General features: G+C 43.9%; 1 protein-coding gene across 5 annotated transcripts; it reads right to left on the reverse strand.

The window, feature by feature from the left end:
* Nucleotides 1–1449: 1449 nt before the first annotated feature.
* Nucleotides 1450–21494, reverse strand: trappc11 (trafficking protein particle complex subunit 11). Of its 5 annotated transcripts, XM_080465663.1 has the most exons (32): nucleotides 21145–21484; nucleotides 20302–20369; nucleotides 19200–19428; nucleotides 18825–18994; nucleotides 18453–18488; nucleotides 18238–18308; nucleotides 16567–16681; nucleotides 16389–16488; nucleotides 16231–16304; nucleotides 15325–15421; nucleotides 14883–15016; nucleotides 14659–14800; nucleotides 14479–14572; nucleotides 14297–14376; nucleotides 12366–12444; nucleotides 12205–12259; nucleotides 10464–10609; nucleotides 10294–10355; nucleotides 10053–10185; nucleotides 9713–9843; nucleotides 9416–9541; nucleotides 9144–9337; nucleotides 8833–8981; nucleotides 7273–7394; nucleotides 7077–7196; nucleotides 6927–6992; nucleotides 4175–4331; nucleotides 3985–4096; nucleotides 3814–3905; nucleotides 3224–3357; nucleotides 1813–1980; nucleotides 1450–1720 (listed from the first exon to the last, which is right to left on the reverse strand). In XM_080465663.1, the coding sequence occupies exons 3-32, from the start codon at nucleotides 19401–19403 to the stop codon at nucleotides 1676–1678; spliced, it is 3408 nt and encodes a 1135-aa protein (XP_080321789.1). In that variant the 5' UTR covers nucleotides 19404–19428; nucleotides 20302–20369; nucleotides 21145–21484; the 3' UTR covers nucleotides 1450–1675. The 5 variants fall into 5 exon arrangements, with proteins under 5 accessions (XP_080321789.1, XP_080321788.1, XP_080321791.1 ...); XM_080465662.1 differs by lacking the exon at nucleotides 20302–20369 and having other exon boundaries at nucleotides 21145–21494; XM_080465665.1 differs by lacking the exon at nucleotides 18453–18488 and having other exon boundaries at nucleotides 21145–21491.
* Nucleotides 21495–22626: the final 1132 nt, after the last annotated feature.

Genomic DNA, 22626 nt, shown 5'->3' on the forward strand with positions numbered 1-22626 from the left:
ATGGATTTTTACTGGTTAACTGGCTTCATGCCAGCAGATTCTACTTCCTGTTTCGAGTTCCTCTGCTCCTCCTAAACTTGCCCTAAAAGTGATATCTCCGCTCTTCGTCACCTCGTCTTGTGCTGCTTTCCGTGGTCTGGAGCTCCTGACGGCCGTGAGTGATGCGATCACATTTAGTGGCCTGTTGGAGGTCATCTTGCAGCGCTCCTCCTGCTCCTTCTTGCTCAAAGGAGGAGGTAGCGGTCCGGCTGCTGGCTTGTTGCCCTCCTACACCCCCCCCCCCCCCCTCCCCCTCCCTCCATGTCTCCTGGTGTCTCCACCATGCTCTGGACACTATATTTTTATGGGCGGTGTATAACATTCTGAATGTGTCACTAGTGTATACTAGTGTATTGTTTTTTAACGGATCAGGTGTTGCCACTGACACGATGTGGTGTAAACGGGGTCTTAAACAGCAGGTGATGATGAGTTTCTCAAGGTGACGTTGACGTGACATTATCACCACATTGGTGGTAACAACTCTGGCAAAAAAATCAAACCTTAGAAACATCTTCACACTGGGATGTTCCACCTCCAAACTTCAAAATGCTCACTGAAACATGTGCTCACAAAATGCTCACTCCTAAACTTACAAGTTTAGGAGTAAATAGCAAAATGTCTACTCGTAGTACTTGTGAGGCATTTTGGACCTTAGTAGTACTACTAGTATGGGCCAAAATGTCTACTAGTAGCACAAGTGAGACTTTAATGATATTACCAGTACTACAAGAAGAAACCAACATGCCTACTAGTGCTACTAGTGAGTCATGTTTTACTTTACTAGTACTACTCGTAAGGGCCACAATGTGTACTAGAAGCACTAGTAAGTAGCTAAATCTATACTAGTTGTACTAGAAAGGTACTCTTACACCTTACTAGTAGTACTAGTGACATAAAAATGCTCACTAGTGAAATCAAATAAATGCTCAAACGGCTTTCCATAGGCGTCGGTCTCATCTCCACCTTAAAAACCATCCTTATATATATATATATATATATATCCAGGATAGTTCCTCCTGATCGACATATGACCTGCCTGTACTTTGAGTTATTTTCAACCCAGTGTGAGATGAGGAGTCTGATCTTGAATATTTCAAAGTAAATAGAAGAATAGAGGGTCAAGTACGTCCGGTCATGTGCTCTGAGTGATCTCCAGTGAGTGGAGGTGCAAATCCAACATGGCGGCAAACCACCTGTAAGCAAACAACTCTTTCATACTTATGATTGCCAATTGAAATAACCCTGAGTAGGTCTGTCTATGTACACAGTTTCAACAAGGAGCTAAGTTCACAAACCCTAGACGAAGACATGCTTCAACACCTGCAGGTCGTCGTATGACAACTTGTAACGAGCAACACAGCAGTGTCTTAAGAAAATGTGTTTGTATGCAGAACACACGAGGGGACCCGGCAGGTTTACATCACTTCAATTTAATTAAACCTTCATCACATTCAGTTCGAGCCAGACCTGCGCGGAGCTGTTAGATGACCATCAGTGTCAACAGAAGCGTTCATGATGTGGTGTTTATACAGAACAATGAGAAAACAATAGTGTTAATATCTCTGAATCATACATCTAGAGCAGCCTCCTCCGCTGCCTTCTGCTGCTATGTACAGGAAACTCCTTCAGCTGCTCCTCAAGCTGCGGCGATGGAGGCGTCGTCCAGCTGTCGTCCCTGAGGCTGTGGGGGAGGAGACGGAGGATGCTGGTGACAAACTACAGGACAGAGCAGGGTGGCTGCTGGCTCTGTGTGTGCGTGTGTGTGTTTTTTACCTTTACGAAGATCCGCTGGGGCAGGAAGCGTCTCAGTGCCTGTGTGTTGGAGGTGTGGCAGCGTGGCAGACTGATGTTGAGCTGCGGTAGTGTTTGGTAGCCGGCCATCAGCGGGTAATAGTTATAGAGCATCTGCTGCTCTGAACCAGGGAGGATACGGAGACGGACCTGCACACACACACACACACACACACACACACACACACACACACACACACACACACACACACACACACACACACACACACACACACACACACACACACACACACACACACACACACACACACACACACACACACACAGACACACACACACACACACACACACACACACACACAGACACACACACACACACACACACAGACACACACACACACACAGACAGACAGAGTGGAGAGTGGTTAAAACTGCTTCCAGATCCACCATGCAGAGGCGGAGTTGAACCTGACAAACCCTGAAGGGAGGAAGTAGTGAGATCTGAGGAATCTCCACACTGAAGATGTGGATACAGAGCCATGATAACCTTTAAATCAAAGCTTTTCTTTGCTGTGGCAGAGCTTGCATGAAGACAATGTCCATTATTTTCACAAATTACTTCAGAAAAGGACTTCAAACTCAACATGAAGCAAAGTTTAAAAAAACCTTCTGGTGAAAAATACAGTGAAATGCCAAAAAGCTTTTCCTACCGCTGTTGTATTGTGGGTGTTTTTACAAACGCCCTCTGACAGCATGGCTTTGAGGCTACTTTGTTAGCAGCCATCTTTCATGTAACTTTCACCGATATCTCAGCTCAGGTCTCAGTGTTGTGTTGTGTTGTGTTGTTACTCTTAAGAAATGTGTTAAATAAATGAATGTTTTTCTTGAAATTTGCTTGGTTCCTTGGCTGGCCAGTTTGGAGCCTCTTGTGGGCCGGTTTGGGCCCATGGGCCTTATGTTTGACACTCTTGATCTATACGTTGGAATATTCACTATCACAGCATGGCAGTAATACTGTGGCTATTTCACAGGTAAAAAAATCAAAAGTTACAGTCTGAGCCAGATTTAAACATTATGTTTGACATGACTGTCTTACAAAGCAGGCGTGTGTCTCAGTCAAGCTGAAGGCTCCTGGTACACAGCTGTAAAGCAGGGGTGTCAAACATGTGGCCTGTGGGCCTGGAAGAGGGTCCAATCCTGCCTGAACACAGAGGATGTCATCTGCCTTGTTTCTACCAATCTACCTGCTGTTCCTAGTTTGTCCACCAGGGGTCTGTTTCACCGATTCAGGAGGAGTGGACGTCTGCTCTGAGACGAACTGACCAAGAAAAAGAGAGCTAAAGGCTGACAGAGAAGCCTTTTCAGATTGTATTCCAGAGCCTTTGTCGGCCATTATGCTGGATTTTACTGAAACCAATCAGTGAGTTTGTACCTGTTTGAGTCCCGAGAACATGAAGGCATCAGATGGTTCCACGGCCATTTCCACCTCCTGCACCAGAGCCGTCCTGTTCTCGATGCGGTAGCGCACTGGAAGAGACTCTCTGACTCTCCCAAATGATGGCAAGTCTGCACCACAACAACAACAAACGACAACAATACAGAGATCATATGAAAACATGCAACACCATTAACAGTAAGAACATAAGCTACAACTACCGTATTTTCCAGACTATTGAGCGCAGCTGGATATGAGCCACACCCGCAAAAGTAAAAAAGAAAAAAAAAGTACATATATAAGCCACATTTGACAATAAGCTGCAGGTGTCCATGTTGAAACGGCAGGAATTTCACTGCGGAAACACGGGGGTTGCGTCTTATAGTGCAGAAATGACGATAACAATAAAATCACATCTCTCCAGGAGTCATTTCCTCCTGAACGGGATGTAATCTGATCATTTTCATGTGTTTTAATGATTTAAAGAAAAGTACATTTCCATGATTCTCAGGTGAAACTATTCAATCCTCATTGTTCCTCCTGAGCTGGTAATTTGACGCCAGCCTCTGTGATGTGTGAGCACTGACCAGCGTGGATGTAGACGGGGACGGGCTCCAGGATGACGTGAGGTAGAGTGACAGTGGTCTGGATGAGCGGACTGTCTGGACTGGAGGACTGCCTGCATGAGGAGAGTTCACATGGTTAGAGCTCGTCGTCCCTCTGCAGCTTCCTGCTCGTCCATTAAAGAGAGGAAGTACCTCCTCCAGGAGATCAGGTACTGTCCTGTGGCCACCGTGTTATTGCTGTTGGTCTGGGGGGGGCAGCGCAGGCTGAAACACTCGCTGGCACACTCGTCCGTCTCCAGAACCACTGAACACACACAGAACACCTGAGGATCCACATTTCAACATGGAGGACGTGCGTACTGAGTGAGAGGAGGTCTGGTACCTTCCTGGATCTGGGACTGCAGCTCCGCTGTGGTGCTGGTCATGGCGAGCAGCGTCAGGGAGGAGGAGGTGAGCAGCAGAGGCCATGGAGACGATGACAGGATGTCCGTCATCAGGAGGAATGGGATGTCCAGAGCCACACGCTCCAGAGGCTCAAACTGCACAGGCACAAACACAGAGCGGAGGTAAGATGCAGGATTATGATCCGAGAGCTTGAACTGTCATGGTTCCCACTTCAGTCGGGTGAGGAGTGAAGGGAACAAACACACACAGGAGCGATAAAAGCTAAATGTCTGAGCTTATACAGTAAAACGCATTTTATCATTTAGTGTGTCAGCCATCTTGGATGAGGACCTGCGCCTCCTCCATCCCTCTTATGCACAGGAAAGAATCTGAAATTGTTTTCACACATTTTACCAAACTTCTGGAACTTGAGAAGTGATTAAATACAGTATTTATAAGTGAATACGTCCAATCATGACATTAAGTGCAATACATATATTGGCTCACCAGGGGCACACTTTAGTCGGTATTATGTAGTGATGGCCAAATGAAGCTTCAATTCAATTCTATGAAGTTTCATGAGCCCCTTTCTATTTTTTTCTGCCTCCACCAGGTGGCACTATGGAGCTAGATCCAGGCCAAAAGGTTTGTTCATTTGAAAAAACTATTTTGAAACTGAATGGTCAGGGTTTGTTTTTCAATTTTGAAAAATCAAAAACACTATTCAAAATAAGAATAAGTGTATGAAAAGTTTTTTCATCGTTGAATTCTGATTCAGCTCTGGAATTATTTTGATAAAATCCTTTATTTTAATTTTTCACTCTTAAATATGTTTTTTAAAATGTAGGTGTTGCTTTTTCAGTTGCAGGTTTAATGTTTTCAGATTAGGATCTTTGTTTTTCACATTCAAATCCTGTTTTCAAGTTTCCCTTTTTTTTTTTTTTTTTTCACTTTCAAAACTTTTTCACTTTCAGATTGTATTTTTTCAGGTTCAAACTTTTGTCCCTGTTCTTTCATGGGGGCATGGCTTCCACTGAGAAGGGTGTGGGATTGTGAGTGACAACATTTTGTAAAGCTGATGGTGGACTGAGGCATGATATTATTGATAATAGAGTTATTTTATTCAAATTCCAGGTTTGTCATGTGTTGTGAAAAGAACTTCTTAATGACGTATTAATAGTTTGTTGCACTATAACAAAGAGAAATATAGAATTGGGCATACTGCTTAGGATGATGACAGTAAACATAAGATCCAGCTCTTTTATAAAGAAAAATGGAAAAAAAACAGTTTGTACTCAAGTCATTCACTGATGAGCTGAGCTCAACAGTAAAAACATATAGTAACAGTAAATACTGAACGAGTTGAATCTTGTGTTTTGACCTAAATAACTGATATAAAAGTACAGTTATTATCCAAATCAGATCATTTTAGAACGAAAGGACACATTCTCATGTACAAAAAAACATCTGGTCTTATAAATTCAATGAGATATGATACATGTGAATGTACTGGATGTGAAGCAGGGACCCATTCAAGATGGCGGCCAAAAGCAGCTGCAGCCACTCACACATATATTGACCCGATGATGTAGTTGCAGTATTTATCTATTTGCACTACCTGCTCTATGCAACATTTTAATTGCTCCCCCAGGGACAAATAATGTCTTTCATTGATTGATTGATTGATTGATTGATTGAAAAAGGGGGACTTCCTGAAAATATATCTTTTTACTCAGGAAAATTACAAAAACAGTCTAGCTTCTCTGCAGTTGTGTTTTTGTTCCAATGTTAAGGTTTAGTGTTGATTATTGTTGGTCCCGATTCTTTTGTGTTTCCTGTTAGAGTGAGTTGGCCTGTGATTGGCTAAGAGTGGAGAAAGGGGCGGGTGAGGTGAGCGTGCAGACTGCATGCATGTACTGCGTGTGTGGGTGTGTCGGTTTGGAGAAGAATGGAGGAGCGGCCGGTTCAGTTTAAGAAAAAAGCGGCTATGCAGACAAGAAACTGGTCCTGCTGGACGCTGCAATAGCAACGCACAGTGACTTGGAGAAGTAACTTTAATCTGATTACTGGTTTAGAAATAGTAACGTATTAGATTACTCGTGACTGATAAAAGTGGTCACATGACGGTAAAGCGTAACTAATTAACACGTTACCAGCATTACTGGCCATGAGCATGCCAAACCTGTAGGGGGCAGTGTAGCGAGAAGCGCGAAGCCACGATAGCCAATCAGAATCCTCGAGAGAAAAAAACACCACGTCGCGAATTGTGAAATTAATACCTGCCTAACCCCCTTTAGATGCAACCAGAGACACAGAGCTTTTTCAGATCTCCACTGTGGTCGTTCAGGAATCATCGTCTGTGGTGAGTCGTCACTGCGTTTATGTGTATATGTGAGGCCTAAATGCAGAGAAGTATCAGAGTTTTTTCAAATACACGAGTACGTGTAAACGTGGCCTTAGTCCAATTATATTCTGCTTTTGAGGGAAAGTATTAAACATATACTAGTTTCAGGGTCGACACATTGAGGAGCTGCACAATTTAACTGGAGCTGAAATGATACTTTTACTACCGCTTATGTGAAGTATTTTCACTCAGCTACTAGTGCAGCAACATACTGTCTCATGGAGTGACCCGAGTTTTTATGTGATTTCTTTAAAAAGCTCAGAAGGCTTTGTTCCCTTTGTGACAGAGTTTCTCCATATTCTCTCCAAGTGGTAGCCGAAGGTAAAACACACTGTTAGCTACACACCTTGGTGGATACAAACTTGACGGACACCTCGAATGGGACCACAGTCTCTATGGCAACCGTCTCATCCTGGAAAGAGTAAGGAAACCAGTGAGATTACAAAGACAAATGAGATTCGACGTCATGCAGCCCGGGTTGAGTGAACTTCTCCACCTTGTGGCACTTGCAGACGATCTGCCGTCCCTCCACGCTGGTGTCGATGCTGTAGGCCACGTGGAACAGGAAGACCCTCGGCCCGGTCGACACACACGTCACGTACACACACCTCTCCAGCTGCAGGTGAACACATGAAACACAAAGTGAAGGAAAACTGCTTCACACTGAGAGAGAGAGACGTCAGTGGACGTACCTTCTGGCCTGGGTCCAGGTCTCCCAGAGGGATGTCGGGAATCAGAGCGGGACAGCTGTCGTCACACACTGCCGAGCCGTCCAGGGTCACCTGGGTGGTCTGGCTCAGGTTGGCATCCTGACCTGAAGGGAGCACAACGACAATCCCACACACATCTGTGAAGCAACCGTGCTGCGTTCAAAGACGCGTCCTTCACTCATTTCTACTCTAAACGTCAGCGTGACTTCGGTTCATTTCTGTGACTGAACAGAAAAATATGCACACGGTGCCTAGAAGTGTGGACATGTACAGAGTATGGGGGTGGATGTATTGCACAAAAAGCAGATAAAAATACAGTAGACTGAAAATACACTACATCAGGGTGTCAAACATAAGGCCCGTGGGCCAAAACCGGCCCACAAGAGGCTGCAGTCTGGCACGCCAAAACCACCAAACAAATGGTAAAAATACAGACAAAAAAAGACAACACTGATTTTATTAAAATACATTTTGTTAGAGTAGTGGACACAACACAACACTGGGACCTGAGCTGAAATATCAGCGATGCTGCCATGAAAGCAAACTACCTTGTTGCTCTCAAACTCGCCTCAAAGCAGCACCGTCAGGGGGAGTTTGTAAAAACACCCATAATGCAACAGCAATACGAGACGTTTTTTGGACATTTTATTGTATCTTGCACGTTTCTATTAAAGTTGGCTTTATGTTGAGATTGCAGCCAGTTTTTGTAGTAATTGCTTGGTTTTGTGAAAATATCGATATTTTCATCTCGTATACTCAATGCCACAACAAAGAAAAAGTTTAAAGTTTAAATATAAAGGTTATTAAGGCACATTTTACCGGTCCGCCCCACTGAAAGTAAATACATTTCTAAATGTAGAACAAGAATAAAACTCTTAATCAAATTTTGAGCTGACAGAGCGTTACGCTAACAATACCATTGAATGGACCGGGCTAAAGTCGGTTTGTATCGTGAAAACCTCAATGGGACGGCAAAGTAATAATAATGGCTTGGATTTATATAGCGCTTTTTTCGAGCCGACTCCCAGCATATACAGAGACCATTACTCATTCACACCAGTCACACCAGTGATGTTGTAGCCACAGCTGCCCTGGGGCTGCTGACAGAGGCGTGGCTGATATTCATGCGCCATTCATACGAGGCATTCAAACTGCCAACCCTCCGGTTATTGGACAACCGCCTCTCCCACTGAGCCACGATCGCACCAATAAAATAAGAGGAGTTAAAGGACTGGATCCAGATGAACATTCAGGGTGGTCAGCAGATTACCTGTTTACCAGATTTACCTGTTGCTAAACCTCAAGCAACCAGACATTTTTAACTTTATGATTTCAAGTGTTGAGCAACTTCAGATCACTGCAGCAGACGCAGGTAGTTTTTATGAATGGATGGACGGGTGCAGGAGAGAAGATCAGGAAACTATCGTCTCTTCAAATGTTTGCTATTGCTGCTACTGTATGAATGTATGTATGTATGTATGTTACTGTTAAAAGCCGTTAATACAGTTATACAGTGGGCAGATCGATGTTGTGTGTGTGTACCTGGTTTGAGTCCAGCGGTCAGCTTTACGTCCCTGGCCGTGGCCTCCTCCTGAGACTGCACGGTGATGCTGATGCAGTACATCTCGTTGGTGAGAGCCGGCGGCTGGTGGCTCAGCTGGACTGAGATCTTTGGGACTCTGGAGATGATCCTGAACACAAACACACATGTTTGCATGTCTAACATGGAGCAGTATGGAAAACTACTGACAAACGTTCTGGACTGCAGGAGTGATATTTAACATTTTGTTTGATGATGATTCTAGTAGGAGAACACGTTGTGTGAACGCAGCCCGATTCTAAAGAGGACGTACATGGTGCTGTGCTGCATGGTCAGACTGTCCCAGTTCAGCTCCTGTCGGGCTTCGAGGCCCCGCCCCCATCGCCGTGACGATCGGCTGGCCTGCAGCGCTTCGTGAGCGGAGGCAGCGTCTCCTCCGGCTCCTCTCCAGCTCAGAAACACACAGCGGCCGCTGTCGCTGCCCAGCATCAGCTCCACACCGGTCATCTGCACACACACCACACACACAGTCACTCACATATCTATAGAAACCCATCTAGTTAAACACTAGAACGTCATCCTCACCTCGATCTTCTTCCCCACGTCTTCAGTTTTGGCCACGAAGCTGAAGTTGTAGCTCTGGGTTTTTCCAGGTAAAAGCGTCATGCTCTCTGAACCCGACGACTCTGCCACACACCACTGGTTGTATTCCTGTACACAACACCACACACATCTGGGCCAACGTTTCAATTCAGCCATGTTAAACAAGTCAGTCAGTCAGTCAGTCAGTCAGTCAGTCAGTCAGTCAGTCAGTCAGTCAGTCAGTCAGTCAGTCAGTCAGTCAGTGAGTGAGTGAGTGAGTGAGTGAGTGAGTGTGTGTACCTGGTTGCTGAGGCTGACAGCCAGCTTGTTGAACGATATGGGGTGAGGGCAGTCGGCTCGGAGGAAGAGCTGCAGCAGGATGGGCTGGTCCACGTGGAAACTGGGCGACTGAAATTTGCCTTTACACTGGACTGAAGCCAACAAGCAGACATGTTCCAGTTCTGTTTACTGCTAAATGAACACAGCTTGTGGCCCTAAGTGTGTGTGTGTGTGTGTGTGTGTGTGTGTGTGTGTGTGTGTGTGTGTGTGTGTGTGTGTGTGTGTGTGTGTGTGTGTGTGTGTGTGTGTGTGTGTGTGTGTGTGTGTGTGTGTGTGTGTGTGTGTGTGTGTGTGTACTGACTGAATGGGATGTAGTCCTGGACCTCCACAGTGAGCTCATTGGATCCAGACAGAGCCATGCGGTCGTTCCACAGCGACCTGGCTGCGCTGAGAGAAGCCGGATCACAGTCCGGCTCAGCTTCAGGGACCTCGTTCTGGGAGAGGACACCATATGGATGAACAACACTAAAACCTCTTCAGCTGGGATGACTTTCTTTTTCTCTTCAAACAGCTCCAGGCTGTGAGTGTCCCTCTCTACTCACCTTCAGGACTCTCATCAGGTTCTTCTCAATTCTTGATTTCTGCTCCTCCTTCAAGGTCGAAGCTGCAGAATAACACAGTCCGACTCGTAAGCCAAGTCCAGTGAAGACCAATAGAACTGCTGTGGACATTTTCAGGGATCGTACGTAGCTTCAGATGACGAGTTTCTCACCTCTGCCCAGCAGCTCCATGCAGTAAGTGATGTAGTCCTTCACGCTGGCCATGAGATAAGCACAGCGCAGCGCCGTGGTCAGGATGGCTGTGAGCAGAGCCCACCACCTCTCTGTGCGGTAGTCACACATCACATAGTCCAACAGCCTGAACACACACACACACACACACACACACACACACACACACACACACACACACACACACACACACACACACACACACACACACACACACACACACACACACACACACACACACACACACACACACACACACACACACACACACACACACACACACACACACACACACACACACACACACACACACACGAAATTTGTCAGTTTAAACACATTATGACATTATGAGAGTTGGAATGACAAGTTTTAAAAGTCCCATATTGTACAGATTTTCAACAATTTCACATCAGAGTCAGAGGTCCAAAAACATTGTATTCAAAGTGTATTTCCCCAAATCAGCCTTGGTCCTGAATTTCATTCAGTCGAAAAGTTCTTCTAGCGAGTTCTACTGACAACAGGCCGTTTCTGTGTCTGTCCACGTCAACGCCACTCCACTCCACTCTCTGGAAGGTCAGTGTTGCCAATTTGGATGGTTCTTCACAAAACTGGGTTATTTGTGGAGCCTGTTAGTGTACTTTTGTTTTCCTTATTCTCATTATTATTATATTAGTTTATTTAGTGCAGTTGTGGGTTTATGACATTTTCTTTGGTTACGGTTTTAAGCATGAGTTTCTACAGAGGTTGATCTGGGCTGGGTTTTATTGAGGTGGGTGGGTTTTCCGTTGTGTCTGGGCTGGAAACAGTCACTCAGATTTGGCAACCCTGGAGAAGACACGGCTTTCCCGTACCATGCACTAATGTTCACGGTGGATTTATTGCTATGGCTCATATAAATGCTCTTTATAGGAGAGGCTCCTGAAGAAGTTCTGACTCTGGCTGCAGCAGGACGTTTCAGAATGATTAGTGTCGTTACACTACCTACCTAGTAGCTAAAGCTAGCGCCTGTTAACTGTAAGGGTACCTTTTATATTATACTGATTTTGTTCAGTATATCAGTAATCTTTTAATCTAAATTTTGATCTACCTGTGGGAGGGTCAAAGTGAGTATCCACTACCAGACAGAATGCTTATTTCCCCACATGACATCATGAAGGGAAAATCTCTGCTTCGCCTGTGTGAGCACACATTCACTAAAAAGTGGCGCAACTGAGGGAGATGACAGACTTTGTTCACTTCTGGGGCCTTATGCGCAGGCTACACTGACACTGATTACTGGAAGAAAACTATTACAAAGTAAATTTTGCATTATGTGGGACCTTTAAAGTAAAATATCACTGGAACATCACTACTTCTGGTGGTTGCAAAGCATGAAAACATTAATAAAACTGCTCTCTCTGTGTCAGCTGTTAGCATTAGCTTTTCCCAAGGCTCCTGTGTGATGGAGGAGTGCCTCATTAATCCTGAAGTAGCTCAGTCCTCCTGCCAGTGTCATGAAAGATGTATGGCTGTGAGTAACATTAGCATTAGTGTCCTGTGTCCTGGGCGTTTATCTGGCTGTTATGCTGCAGCTTCAGATCATAGAGGTGTTTCTCTGAACGTATGTACTGCTTCTATTAATGACAGTGACAGCCATTTAATCCTCAGTGAGAAGATGAGACATAATCTTACAGATTGTGAAACCATTCAGAACGTCAGCACCAGAGTGTGGGAGTGACTTACTTCAGAGCTTTGGTGTAGTCTTTTGCATGGTAGTACTCCTCTCCCATCTGCACCACTGCACAGTAAACACAGAGAGGGATAGAGACTCAACACCATGTAAATCAAATGGGAAGTCTTCACGTGGAAGGCAAGCAGGCAGTGATGAAGACACGAGGACGTACTGAGGTGACTCTTCATCCGAGGACACTTGTACTTCTTGAACTGGGCCACAGCATTACTGAGAAGAGCAATAATCAGCTCCTGCAGGGACACAAACATCAGACAGCTTTGGAAAAGATTCTTAATATTCATGATGCGAAGCATGAAATCATCTCAGAGCTTCATCAGGGCAGCACGTTAACTAAACATGCAGGATGAATTATTATGGGAGATTATTGCAAGAAGATTATGATCTGTAATAAGAACAATCGCTTGGATAGATCGGGTTCTTCTGTTTTCAGTTTTAGTTGAAGTTTGTTGTTTCCACTCATTTTGATGTTGCTTTTGTGACTTCTGTCCTGTCGCGTCCTGAGGTTTCATGACTGATGAATAAGTTACCAACATGCAGGGTGTGACTGCACAGTGTATGGGAACATCACTTATTGCAGCTCACTCCGTCTTGTTGTACTGCAATTTTATGTGGCATATTGTGCAGCCCTGCAAAATCTATAATCTATAGGAATAAGATAATGCAGTGATAATTAGGTGTCTTACAAAGTCGTTCATTGTATTCTGATCATATATTTATTTTGCATGTTTAAAATAACATTTTTGTTGTAGATCATGTTTTACAACTAAAAGACCACATATCAAACTACTAGATCCAAATATCCTCAATAAATCATTTGTGAATGTTATTTCTACATGACGTGCTCATAACAGGTGTTTTCTGAGGACTGGTTAGAGGTAAAAACAATGTTTATAAGACGTTTACGGCAAAAGCATCGTTTTTGGGTCTTCATTCCAGAAAAGGTTCGCATTTACACGGCTACATTTTGAAAAACAACGTCTGTTTCCACGGAAACAGCAGAGATGCTGAAAACAATGCTGTTTGCATGTTGGGCCATGAGTTGGTGCTGCTGGTTGTTTACATAACAGAAGCACACACGTGACTGCAGAGAACAATACGCAATAAACATTAACAAAGGAAGAACACGGATATTCGTACTAACAGACGACCAAGTTGGATTGTTTTTACTGTGACTGTCAACTATAAAACTACCAGGTCCCAGGAGAAGATGGACTGGGAGTCAAGACACTCTGGAGGAGACATTGTTCTGATTGTCCATCTATTGATCATGTGCAGAGCAACTAGTTACTACAGCCGTGGTGCACATGTGCAGTAGCAGCGTTTCAGAAAAGTTGCATTTTCCCCCGTTTTCAGAGTCTCCGAGCACCACTGTCGAGTAAACGGACCACAAAAAGCAAGGAAAGCTTTTTTTTCACTTGAAAACATTTTTGTGTATACAGAGCCTTACACCTCGAACAAACTGTGATTTTCACAATCTTATAAGTTCCCAGCTCGCCGCACTGTCGGACACAAACCTATCAAACTTTGGGCAAAGACGTGAGGTTTGCCGTGTGCAGATTGCACAATGAAATCACGAGCTGAATCACAGCCTACGACGATGTGATTCGGTGTTGATTGTGCAAGAATAACACGTCCTAAACATAAACAGGAACGAAGCCCTCACTGTTGTGGCATCTATGTGTTTCGAGAGAATCAAAAAAAAAAAAGTAGGAGGAGGATATGAACGCGGTCATGGCTCAGAAAGAGAGGCCAACTTGGGAGGCCAATTTCGTAGAGGGAGCTTGAACTAAGTACTTCTTCGCATCTCGTCGCTTTTTACGTCAGCATTTCATTTTACGGTCTTTTAGTTTCTAACAAAACACACGACATGTAAATGTAACAAACAGGCTGCAGGTCACAGCGGGTAGTCTTTGGTCACAAGGCCATGACAACATCCGTCCTTGAACCGGTCTCAGTGCGACGTAGGGCCACCCATTTAGAGCCAAGACCAAAGATATCACCACCGTTCTCCCACGATCGTTATCTTTTGTTTGGGACGGCTGGAAATCACAGTGTGTCGTGGCACTGAAGTTGTGTTCTTACAGAATGAGGAACTTCTCTCTCCTTCATCTGCAGCGCCAGAATCCCCGTCTTCTCCTTCTCTGCGTCTGGAGGGTCGATACCTGAGAACACAAGTTCAAATGGTTTATTATACGATCACTAAGGTGTTAATCTGAGGGAGCAGAAAGAAGAATTATCAGGAATAGAAGTCCAAAGAAATCTACTCTGATGTCCTTGTCTCCAGTGTCTCTGTCCATAGAAGTCCAGTCCTCCGGTCTGGGTGTCCAAGGGGTCGGGGGAGGGGTAGCTCGCTCCAGCCTGGAAAAAAACAACCCGTCGTATGAAACCAGGGAGTGAGGACTGATGAAACACACGCAGACGATGTTGAGTGTGAGGTGGACGACCTGACAGAGCGCCTGAGCCTGCTGCTTCCTCTCCTGGCTGTAGCAGGCCGCCTGCTGGTAGTAGAACCCGGGGTTTTGGGTCTGGATGGCCGTCAGGCCCAGCTTTATTGCTTCATCGAAGAGCTCGCCGAACGACTGGAACCTGAGGCCGCACGGAGGAGAGAGTTAGGGAGGAGCAAGGCTGAGGCTGTGACGCGAGGATGAGAACAGGAGGAACATCTTACTGTTTGGACATCCACGCCGCGTGCTCGAAGGCCAGCTCGGCGCTGCCGATCTTCTTCTTACACTGGTCGATGTGCTTCCTGAACTGAGCGATGGCGTCCAGGGGAGTGTTGTGCTGGAAACACAGGCGACAGATCTACACGCACACGCACGCGCGCACACACACACACACACAGTCAGGATCACAAGCAGCTGGTCCATATTATCTGTTTTTGTATATATTTCTGTTTTAAGTTTTTTCAATTTGTGTTTAATACTGATTTGTATGCTCTATCTTTTAATGTTGTGATTCACAGCACGCACGCACGCACGCACGCACGCACGCCCACCCACCCACCCACCCACACACCCACACACCACACACACACACACACACACACACACACACACACACACACACACACACACACACACACACACACACACACACACACACACACACACCTTGTAGTTGATAAATCCAGCCAGAGTTTTGATCTCCAGCATGTTGGTCTCATGTGCTCTCAGCTCGTGTACGAGGCTGTAGGCCAATCTGTAGTACCTACACACACACATACACAACAAGTCAAATAAGTAAATAATTAATCAAATAAGTTCAGACATTCTAATTTATAAAGGAGTTTTTACACGATTGTGATTAAATGTTGATCTTTCTTGTTCACAGTTAGATAAAATGTTCAATAGTGACTGTTTAGGAAGTTTTTTTCTGGACATTTCACTGAATTTTGCACAGCAGGTTTCATTAAAATTGGCTTATTTTGAGATAGGAGTCATTCTCGGGACGAACTGTTAAATGTTTTTGCAAAAATATAGACTTTTTCAAAACATATACTCCGCGCCACAACAAAGAAAACCTTTGAGTTTAAATCTAAAGGTAATTGTGGCACTATTTTACCAGTCCAGTCCACTTAAGATGAAACTGGGCTGCATGTGGCTCCTGAACTGAAACGTGTCCAAAGTAAAAGAAAAAAAACGGAAAAAAGAAAAACAGCAAATACTCGAGGTTCACTCAAACTATTTCATTTTCCATGTTTCCTGGTCTCATGCAGTCTTAGTTAGGATGTCAGGAGCTTCAGCATTTCACTAACGATTCCTCCTGTTTCAATAAAACGGGTATTTTCACTGTTTCTTCCTCTCTTTCTTCACAGGAACAATAAATCTGTGACGCAGTGAGTACACAGGATGAAACCTTTGTTTTGTTGGTAATCTCTTCACTTGTAACATATGAATGTTGTTTTGAGCATCTTAACGTCTGAACTGTGCTGAGAGATCTTAACACTTCATGAGGTGACGTGATAAGGACTGAAACGAAAAGGCTTCAAATCCTTGAGTTTGTGTGTAATGACTTACTTCAGAGCGTTCTGCGTGTCCTGTTTGAGCTCGCTGAAGAAGCCGATCTTAAACTGATGTCTGACAAACAGCAGCTGGAGAGACGACAGAGAGACTCAAACTGGGAGGAGCAGCGGGGGAACCACTAAATGCTGACGAGGGAGAAGCTCCAGTCCTACCTGATGTGTGGTCTTGTTGAGGAATTCTTTGTGCGATTTGACTCGACGGATTTCGGTGTAATAATACGTCTGAGCGTGTTCGTAGAAAGCGTTCTCCAGCCTGGAAGGTCACAGAGTGAGAACGGCTCAGCAGGGACCTGGCTGAGCGATGGGGCTCCGCTCGGTGAGAAGTACGTACCGGATGATGTAGCCAACCAGGTGGTCTGTGTGAGGCAGGACGAACAGGCTCTTTCCTGACAGGTCGCAGGCGCTACAAAGAGCTGAAGCTCTCTCTGAAGCCACCAGGTCTTCTCCTGAGGGACCAGCAGAGAACAGCAGGAGCAGGAACACTGGTCAACATGTGTGGAGGCACTGCGACATCACATTCTGTCATTTAGTCCACAGCACTGCAGTATTTATTCTCCACTTTCCACCAATTATAATACATCTGGAGCCACACACACACACACACACACACATAAAAAATTTTTTTTGCTACAAATACAAACACTGTATTATATTTACTTTATTATGTTTGAAAAAAAATATTTCATTAGATTTTCTTCAGCTCAGCTGTTTTGCTTGTTTGTTGTTGTTTTTTTCTATCACTTTTTTAGTGGTTTGACTCTTTTTAGCTATCGTAGCTCTTTTAGTAGTTGTTGTTTTGACTCTTTACCATTCTCCTTTGGTTTTGGGTGCAAATAAAATAGAAGATTAATAAAAAATGATCACCCTTCCTGACTAAAGAGCCACATGTAGCTCCAGAGCTGCAGGCTGAAGATCACTGATTTAGTCCAAGAGTGTCATTTTAGCCCCTCAACCAGGGGTGCCAATACATTTTAATTCAGAGGCCACAGGCAGCAGAATTTCATCTTAAGTGGGCCAGACCAGGGAAATTGTGCAATAATGACCTTTAAACTTGTTGTGATGCAGAGCATACCTGATGAAAATGTCCATATTTTCACAAAACCAAATAATTACCACTGAAAATTAAACATAAAGCCAAATTTAGTGAAACCGCCTGGTGCAAAATACAGTGAAATGTCCAAAAACCGTCTTCTATAGCTGTTTTCACAAACGGCCCCTGACAGCTAGTGCGATAGCAACCAGGTTGCTCGTTTTCTCTCTCTATCTCAGCTCAGCTCAGGCCTCAGTGTTGTGTTGTGTCAAAAACTCTGAACAAATTTGTTAACAAAAAAAAAAGAAAATCTATATTTTCTTTAAAATTTCTACAATTTTGTTGGCAGTTTGGGGGGATTTGATCTTAGCTGGGTCCAATAATCACCTACAGTATAAATAACACCTCGTACCATGTTTCACTAAAACATATGAGTACATTCTGGAAAAGTTCAAATTTAAGGAAACTTTTTTTTTTTAAGTAATTCAATAATGGCTGGCTTTAGTGTTCATGTTTTCACCCGCTGTTACGTTTCACTGTCATCAGGGTTCAGCTCCGGATCTGACCGTTAGATTCTCTCCTCTTAAAAAACTGAGAAATCAAATAAGAATAGCAGGTGTTTTTTTTCTAATTAAATATAATATAAATAGTGAAAATGATATGAAGATAATGATCTTCCATTGTAAACCTCTCAATCTGCTGAGGGGGCAGTTAATTATAAACTGTAAAGACAATCAGGTTTATTCTTATTTTGATGAAATCAATAGTTTCTTTAATAAACGCTGTCATCTCTCATTTCTGCTGTCTGTACACTAAACAGTGAAATATATCCAGGAATTCCTGCCCTCTCGACTTCAACTCAGTCACGTTAAACGGTGTAAAGTGACCACGGCTCTCTCGTGAATTAAAAACTAAAATATTAAACAGCTTCACTCAGGATGTTTTCACACAATCCATGGAGAACATCTTCACCTGGAGGCAGAGGAGTTTTCTTCTGGATTAAAACCACGGCCACTTTGGTGTTCCTGCCCTGGAGACTGGTCCTGGAAGGAAAGAGCAGCGGTACAGAGGACTGTGTGTCACATCAACACCTTCTAGAAGACACACATTCGCATCGGAGCTGTACTGAGCTGCTCCGATGTCGACACGGCTGAGCCTCAATACCTCCTGCTTTACACCATACATACCTTTTATTTTCAGTTAACATCACTTGATTGGTGCTTCTGTTGGGAAATCTCATAAAATGAGCACATTTTAATCACAGTATTTATAAAACAAGTGAAATCAGACAGATTGGAGGCCTCTTCTTTGTTTTTTTTTCTTCTTGTAAATAACACCTTACATCATACCAGATGTTATGACTTCTTACAGGAACAGAGAAGATTCACAATTTACTTAATTGAATGTAGAGGCATGTTGACTCTATAAATAATGAAATATGTGTGATCATGTCGATATTTTACATTTACAGAGAATTTTCAAACCAAATGACAAAACAATGAAGTTACAGTCATTAAGTGTGTGTGTGTGTGTGTGTGTGTGAATGTGCGTGTACTCACCGTACAATCTCCACCTTGGTTGCACACTCGGACTGCTTCTCTTTCCACTGAGGGTCGTCCCAGTCCAGCTCGTAGAAGAGAACCACCAGAGCAGGAACCAGGTTCAGATGTTTGTTCATCCAGCCTGTTTTCAGAATTCCTTTGGGGATGTACCACTCGTACGAAGTCCGCTACACACACACACACACACACACACACACACACACACACACACACACACACACACACACACACACACACACACACACACACACACACACACACACACACACACACACACACACACACAGACACAGACCCACACACACACAAAGACACACACAGATGAGACGAGCTCAGAATCCTCACCAAGCCGAGCTGTGTTGCTCTACCCACCTTTGTGCGACACTTGGGGTACTCGTGGTCTCCTGGCAGCACTTTGAAGGAGATGGGGACTCGGTCTGCGCGGCGGTTGGCACAGAAGGCGTCCCAGATGGCCCGGTGCACCGCATTGTACACCACGTCCAGACCGGTCAGGGCCACGAAGGCCATGGGCCGGCAGCACAGCTCCGGCGGAAGCTCCCACTGGGAAGCTGCCATGGTCGGGGTTCAAGAGCTGAGGGGTCTGCACGGGGAGGGGGGGGGGGGATTCTATCATTTTACTTCATCTTTATTACACTTAACAATTATCCTCAAACAATGTGTTTCAACAGAATAATTCATCGTTTTTGGGCTACTGCTTAGTTCTTTCATTCAGAATTCCTTCTCAACCTCCTGAACATCAGATGTTTACAACCCACTAGTACAGAATATAAAGATGATGACTGACTCTTTACTGAGGCTGTGCTGTCGCTGCAGTTGGGAGGTGGAGTTACGTTTACTCAACTCAAATATATTGAGTCAGAAGTGAGCCACATGTCGAATGTTGACAAACAATTAATAAAGCAAAGTGGCCTTCCTGTTTGGAGCTCAGTGGTTAAAAAGAAGATGAATCTTTGTGTGAAGGTTTCATGTACACCAAGGGGGTTCAACCTGTGGCTCCGCGGCCAAATGAAGCTCTTTGGCCCTTTTGTAGAAGCTCCATGAAGCTTTTGCTATATTATACTGAAATAAACATTTTATCTTATCTTTTTTTTTTATTTACACAGCATGTGTGTTTCTTTTCTTTTAACTGCAGTTTCAGTGAAGTGTAATTTGTTTATTCACCTGTTTTTACCATTCTCAAAGCAACTATATTGATTATATGAGGAGTAAGATCCAAATGAATACTTAGAAATAAAATGTGTTAGTATTCATTACAAGGTAATGAATAATAACTGATGATCAGATGGCGCCAGTCAATCTATCACAATTAAAACTATGCATAACACAACATGGCACCTGATGAGATAAATGTGTCAAGATTATACATGATATAAATAATCGAGAGGAAAGCTTATTAATAACTGCCTTTGTTAAACTTGTTTTCAAGTTACAGCATTTGTTTATTTTTTCTCACATGATGATGAGGTTGTGATTCGTCTGAGTGCTCCTGATCCCACAGTAATATGTCATCAGTCAGAGGAACTAAAGGGAGATGATCAGTGCATCAGTGAAGACCACTTAGATTTTTATCTTGCAAATGTTATGCACATGATCTAAAACAGTGTTCTCAGTCCTGGTCCTGGAGGGCTGTACGAATGGCAAAACAAATCAAATTTAACATCCATAAATTGCTCTTCTATTTTACATTATTATTCACATTAGCTAAGAATGTCAATATCTCTACTCAGTGCTATACAGACATGATAAGAGAAGGAATACAGTAACTTCTACCTGAAGGATTTTACTCGTTATTATCAGTAAATATACATAATCTCTAACGTATTTCAAGAGTGTGAAGCATTAACAGACAAACACGGATATCACTAGAGCTAATAGGAAGGGATTCTATCTTTATTAAAAAATAATGTCTAAGGTCCTTCAGTGTCATTCGCTTACAGAGACACTTGTTGGGAGTGTGAAGGATTAAGAGACTGAGAACAAACTGCAGGTCACAAGACCTGAAGACCTGAAGCTCGCCGAGCCAGCAGCTGCTAACTGTTGTTTACATCTGTCAGACAACCCTCCACCATCGTTTCACTCCTCACCACACACTGACGGCTCTCCTACACACATATGAACCAGTAACGGGGAGAGGAAGTCACTGACACAGCCTGCAGTTGTTCCCATTCGGACAGAAAGCCGCCGACTCGAAAGCGGAACTGAATCACCGGCTAACGCCACTCAGCTCTGCAGCTCTACTCTTAGCAGCCTTAAAGGCGGATTTACAGAAAAAACAAGTGATTAAATAAGAGAATACCTGAATGGCATCACTTCGGAGGGCTGTGCGGGGGCTTGAGTGCGGGGAGAGAGGAGGGCTGTCCGGACTCAGCTAGCAGCTCTCCATGTCCTGTCAGTGAGGCTAACGGCTAGGCTAACAGCTAGCATCAGCTAATGGGCGAGGTTAAACTTTTACCTGTTTCAACTGTCAAATATACTCTCCTGTCTCTGGGGTCGTCTGTGTCAACTCCCTCCTGTTGTCACCATCGGACCGCTAGTTACTGACAGGTTAACCGGTCCAGGCTGAAGATGACAGCTAGTTTGGCAGCTCAAGGAGCAACAAACTGCAGCTAATCAGCTGCCTCCGACCGGAAACGCGTTACACACACTTCCGGGGTCATCTTTCGAAATACAGTGACAACGTCATCGAGCTTAAAAAAGTAATAATAATAATTATTATTATTGTTATTGTTATTGTTATTGTTATTGTTATTGTTATTGTTATTGTTATTGAACAATAGGTTTCGAGGTTTTGTAACAGCAGATTTTCAGCTACCAGGCTCCTCTCATGTGGAACCAGCTCCCAGTTTCAGTCAGGGAAGTTTTACCTTCAAGGTCAAGCCTTAGAGTCTATTTAATAGATGATCTCTGATGGTGGAACTGGAAGTCATTGTTTGAGCCTCCTGCCCCGATCTTGCCTTCAGCAAGTGAACTTATATCTGTTTGCTTGTTCATCTCTGTCTCCAATTGGAACAGCAGAAAGTCTCCACCTCTGAGTTTGGTTCTGCAGGTTTCTCCCTGCTTAAAGGAGACATATCATGCTTTTAAATCCTTCCTTTTTACATATAAATCATACAGTTGTGGTCTATATAAAGCGGAACTGCAATGCTTGGGTCTGAATTCCTCATTATTAGAGCTCCACAGGCCCCTTTTCTACCCCTTTTCTGATGTGCTTCTGAGAGCAACTCGTTTTGGGGCGGTCTCTTCAAATGCAAATGAGACACTTCATACCCCGCCTCCTCTCCAGGTTGCAGAGGTGACACTCGGTTCAACGCCACCCTGTTCGGCCATCTTTGTAGTTTGATAGAACAGATACAATTATCTAGCGGCGCAGAAACTTTATATTCACACATTATTTACAAAATGTCAACAAGGGAAGATTTGTCCATCCAGCCATACATGTTGGAGCCAGAGTCGGACCCGGCGGAGCGAGATGAAAATGACGATGATGCACCTGAAGAACAACGTCTTCATATGGATGTAACGCAATGGTGTGTTACTATATTTACACTAACTTCTCCATCCATGCCCACTACTACAATACTGCCTGTATTACAACGACTATTTAACACAGAAGTTACATTATAATCTAAAACGAGCACACAGCGCTAACATATGAAGACGGTGCAACTGCTAATGCTAACAAACCAATGACAGGGACGTCTTATCATCACACTTTTTAGCGTTATATACAGCTTACCGAAGTGCTCTGTTCGTCGTCTCCATAGATAGAAGGAACTGA

Source organism: Lipophrys pholis, assembly GCF_963383615.2.
Source record: "Lipophrys pholis genome assembly, chromosome: 6".
Lineage (NCBI taxonomy): Eukaryota > Metazoa > Chordata > Actinopteri > Blenniiformes > Blenniidae > Lipophrys > Lipophrys pholis.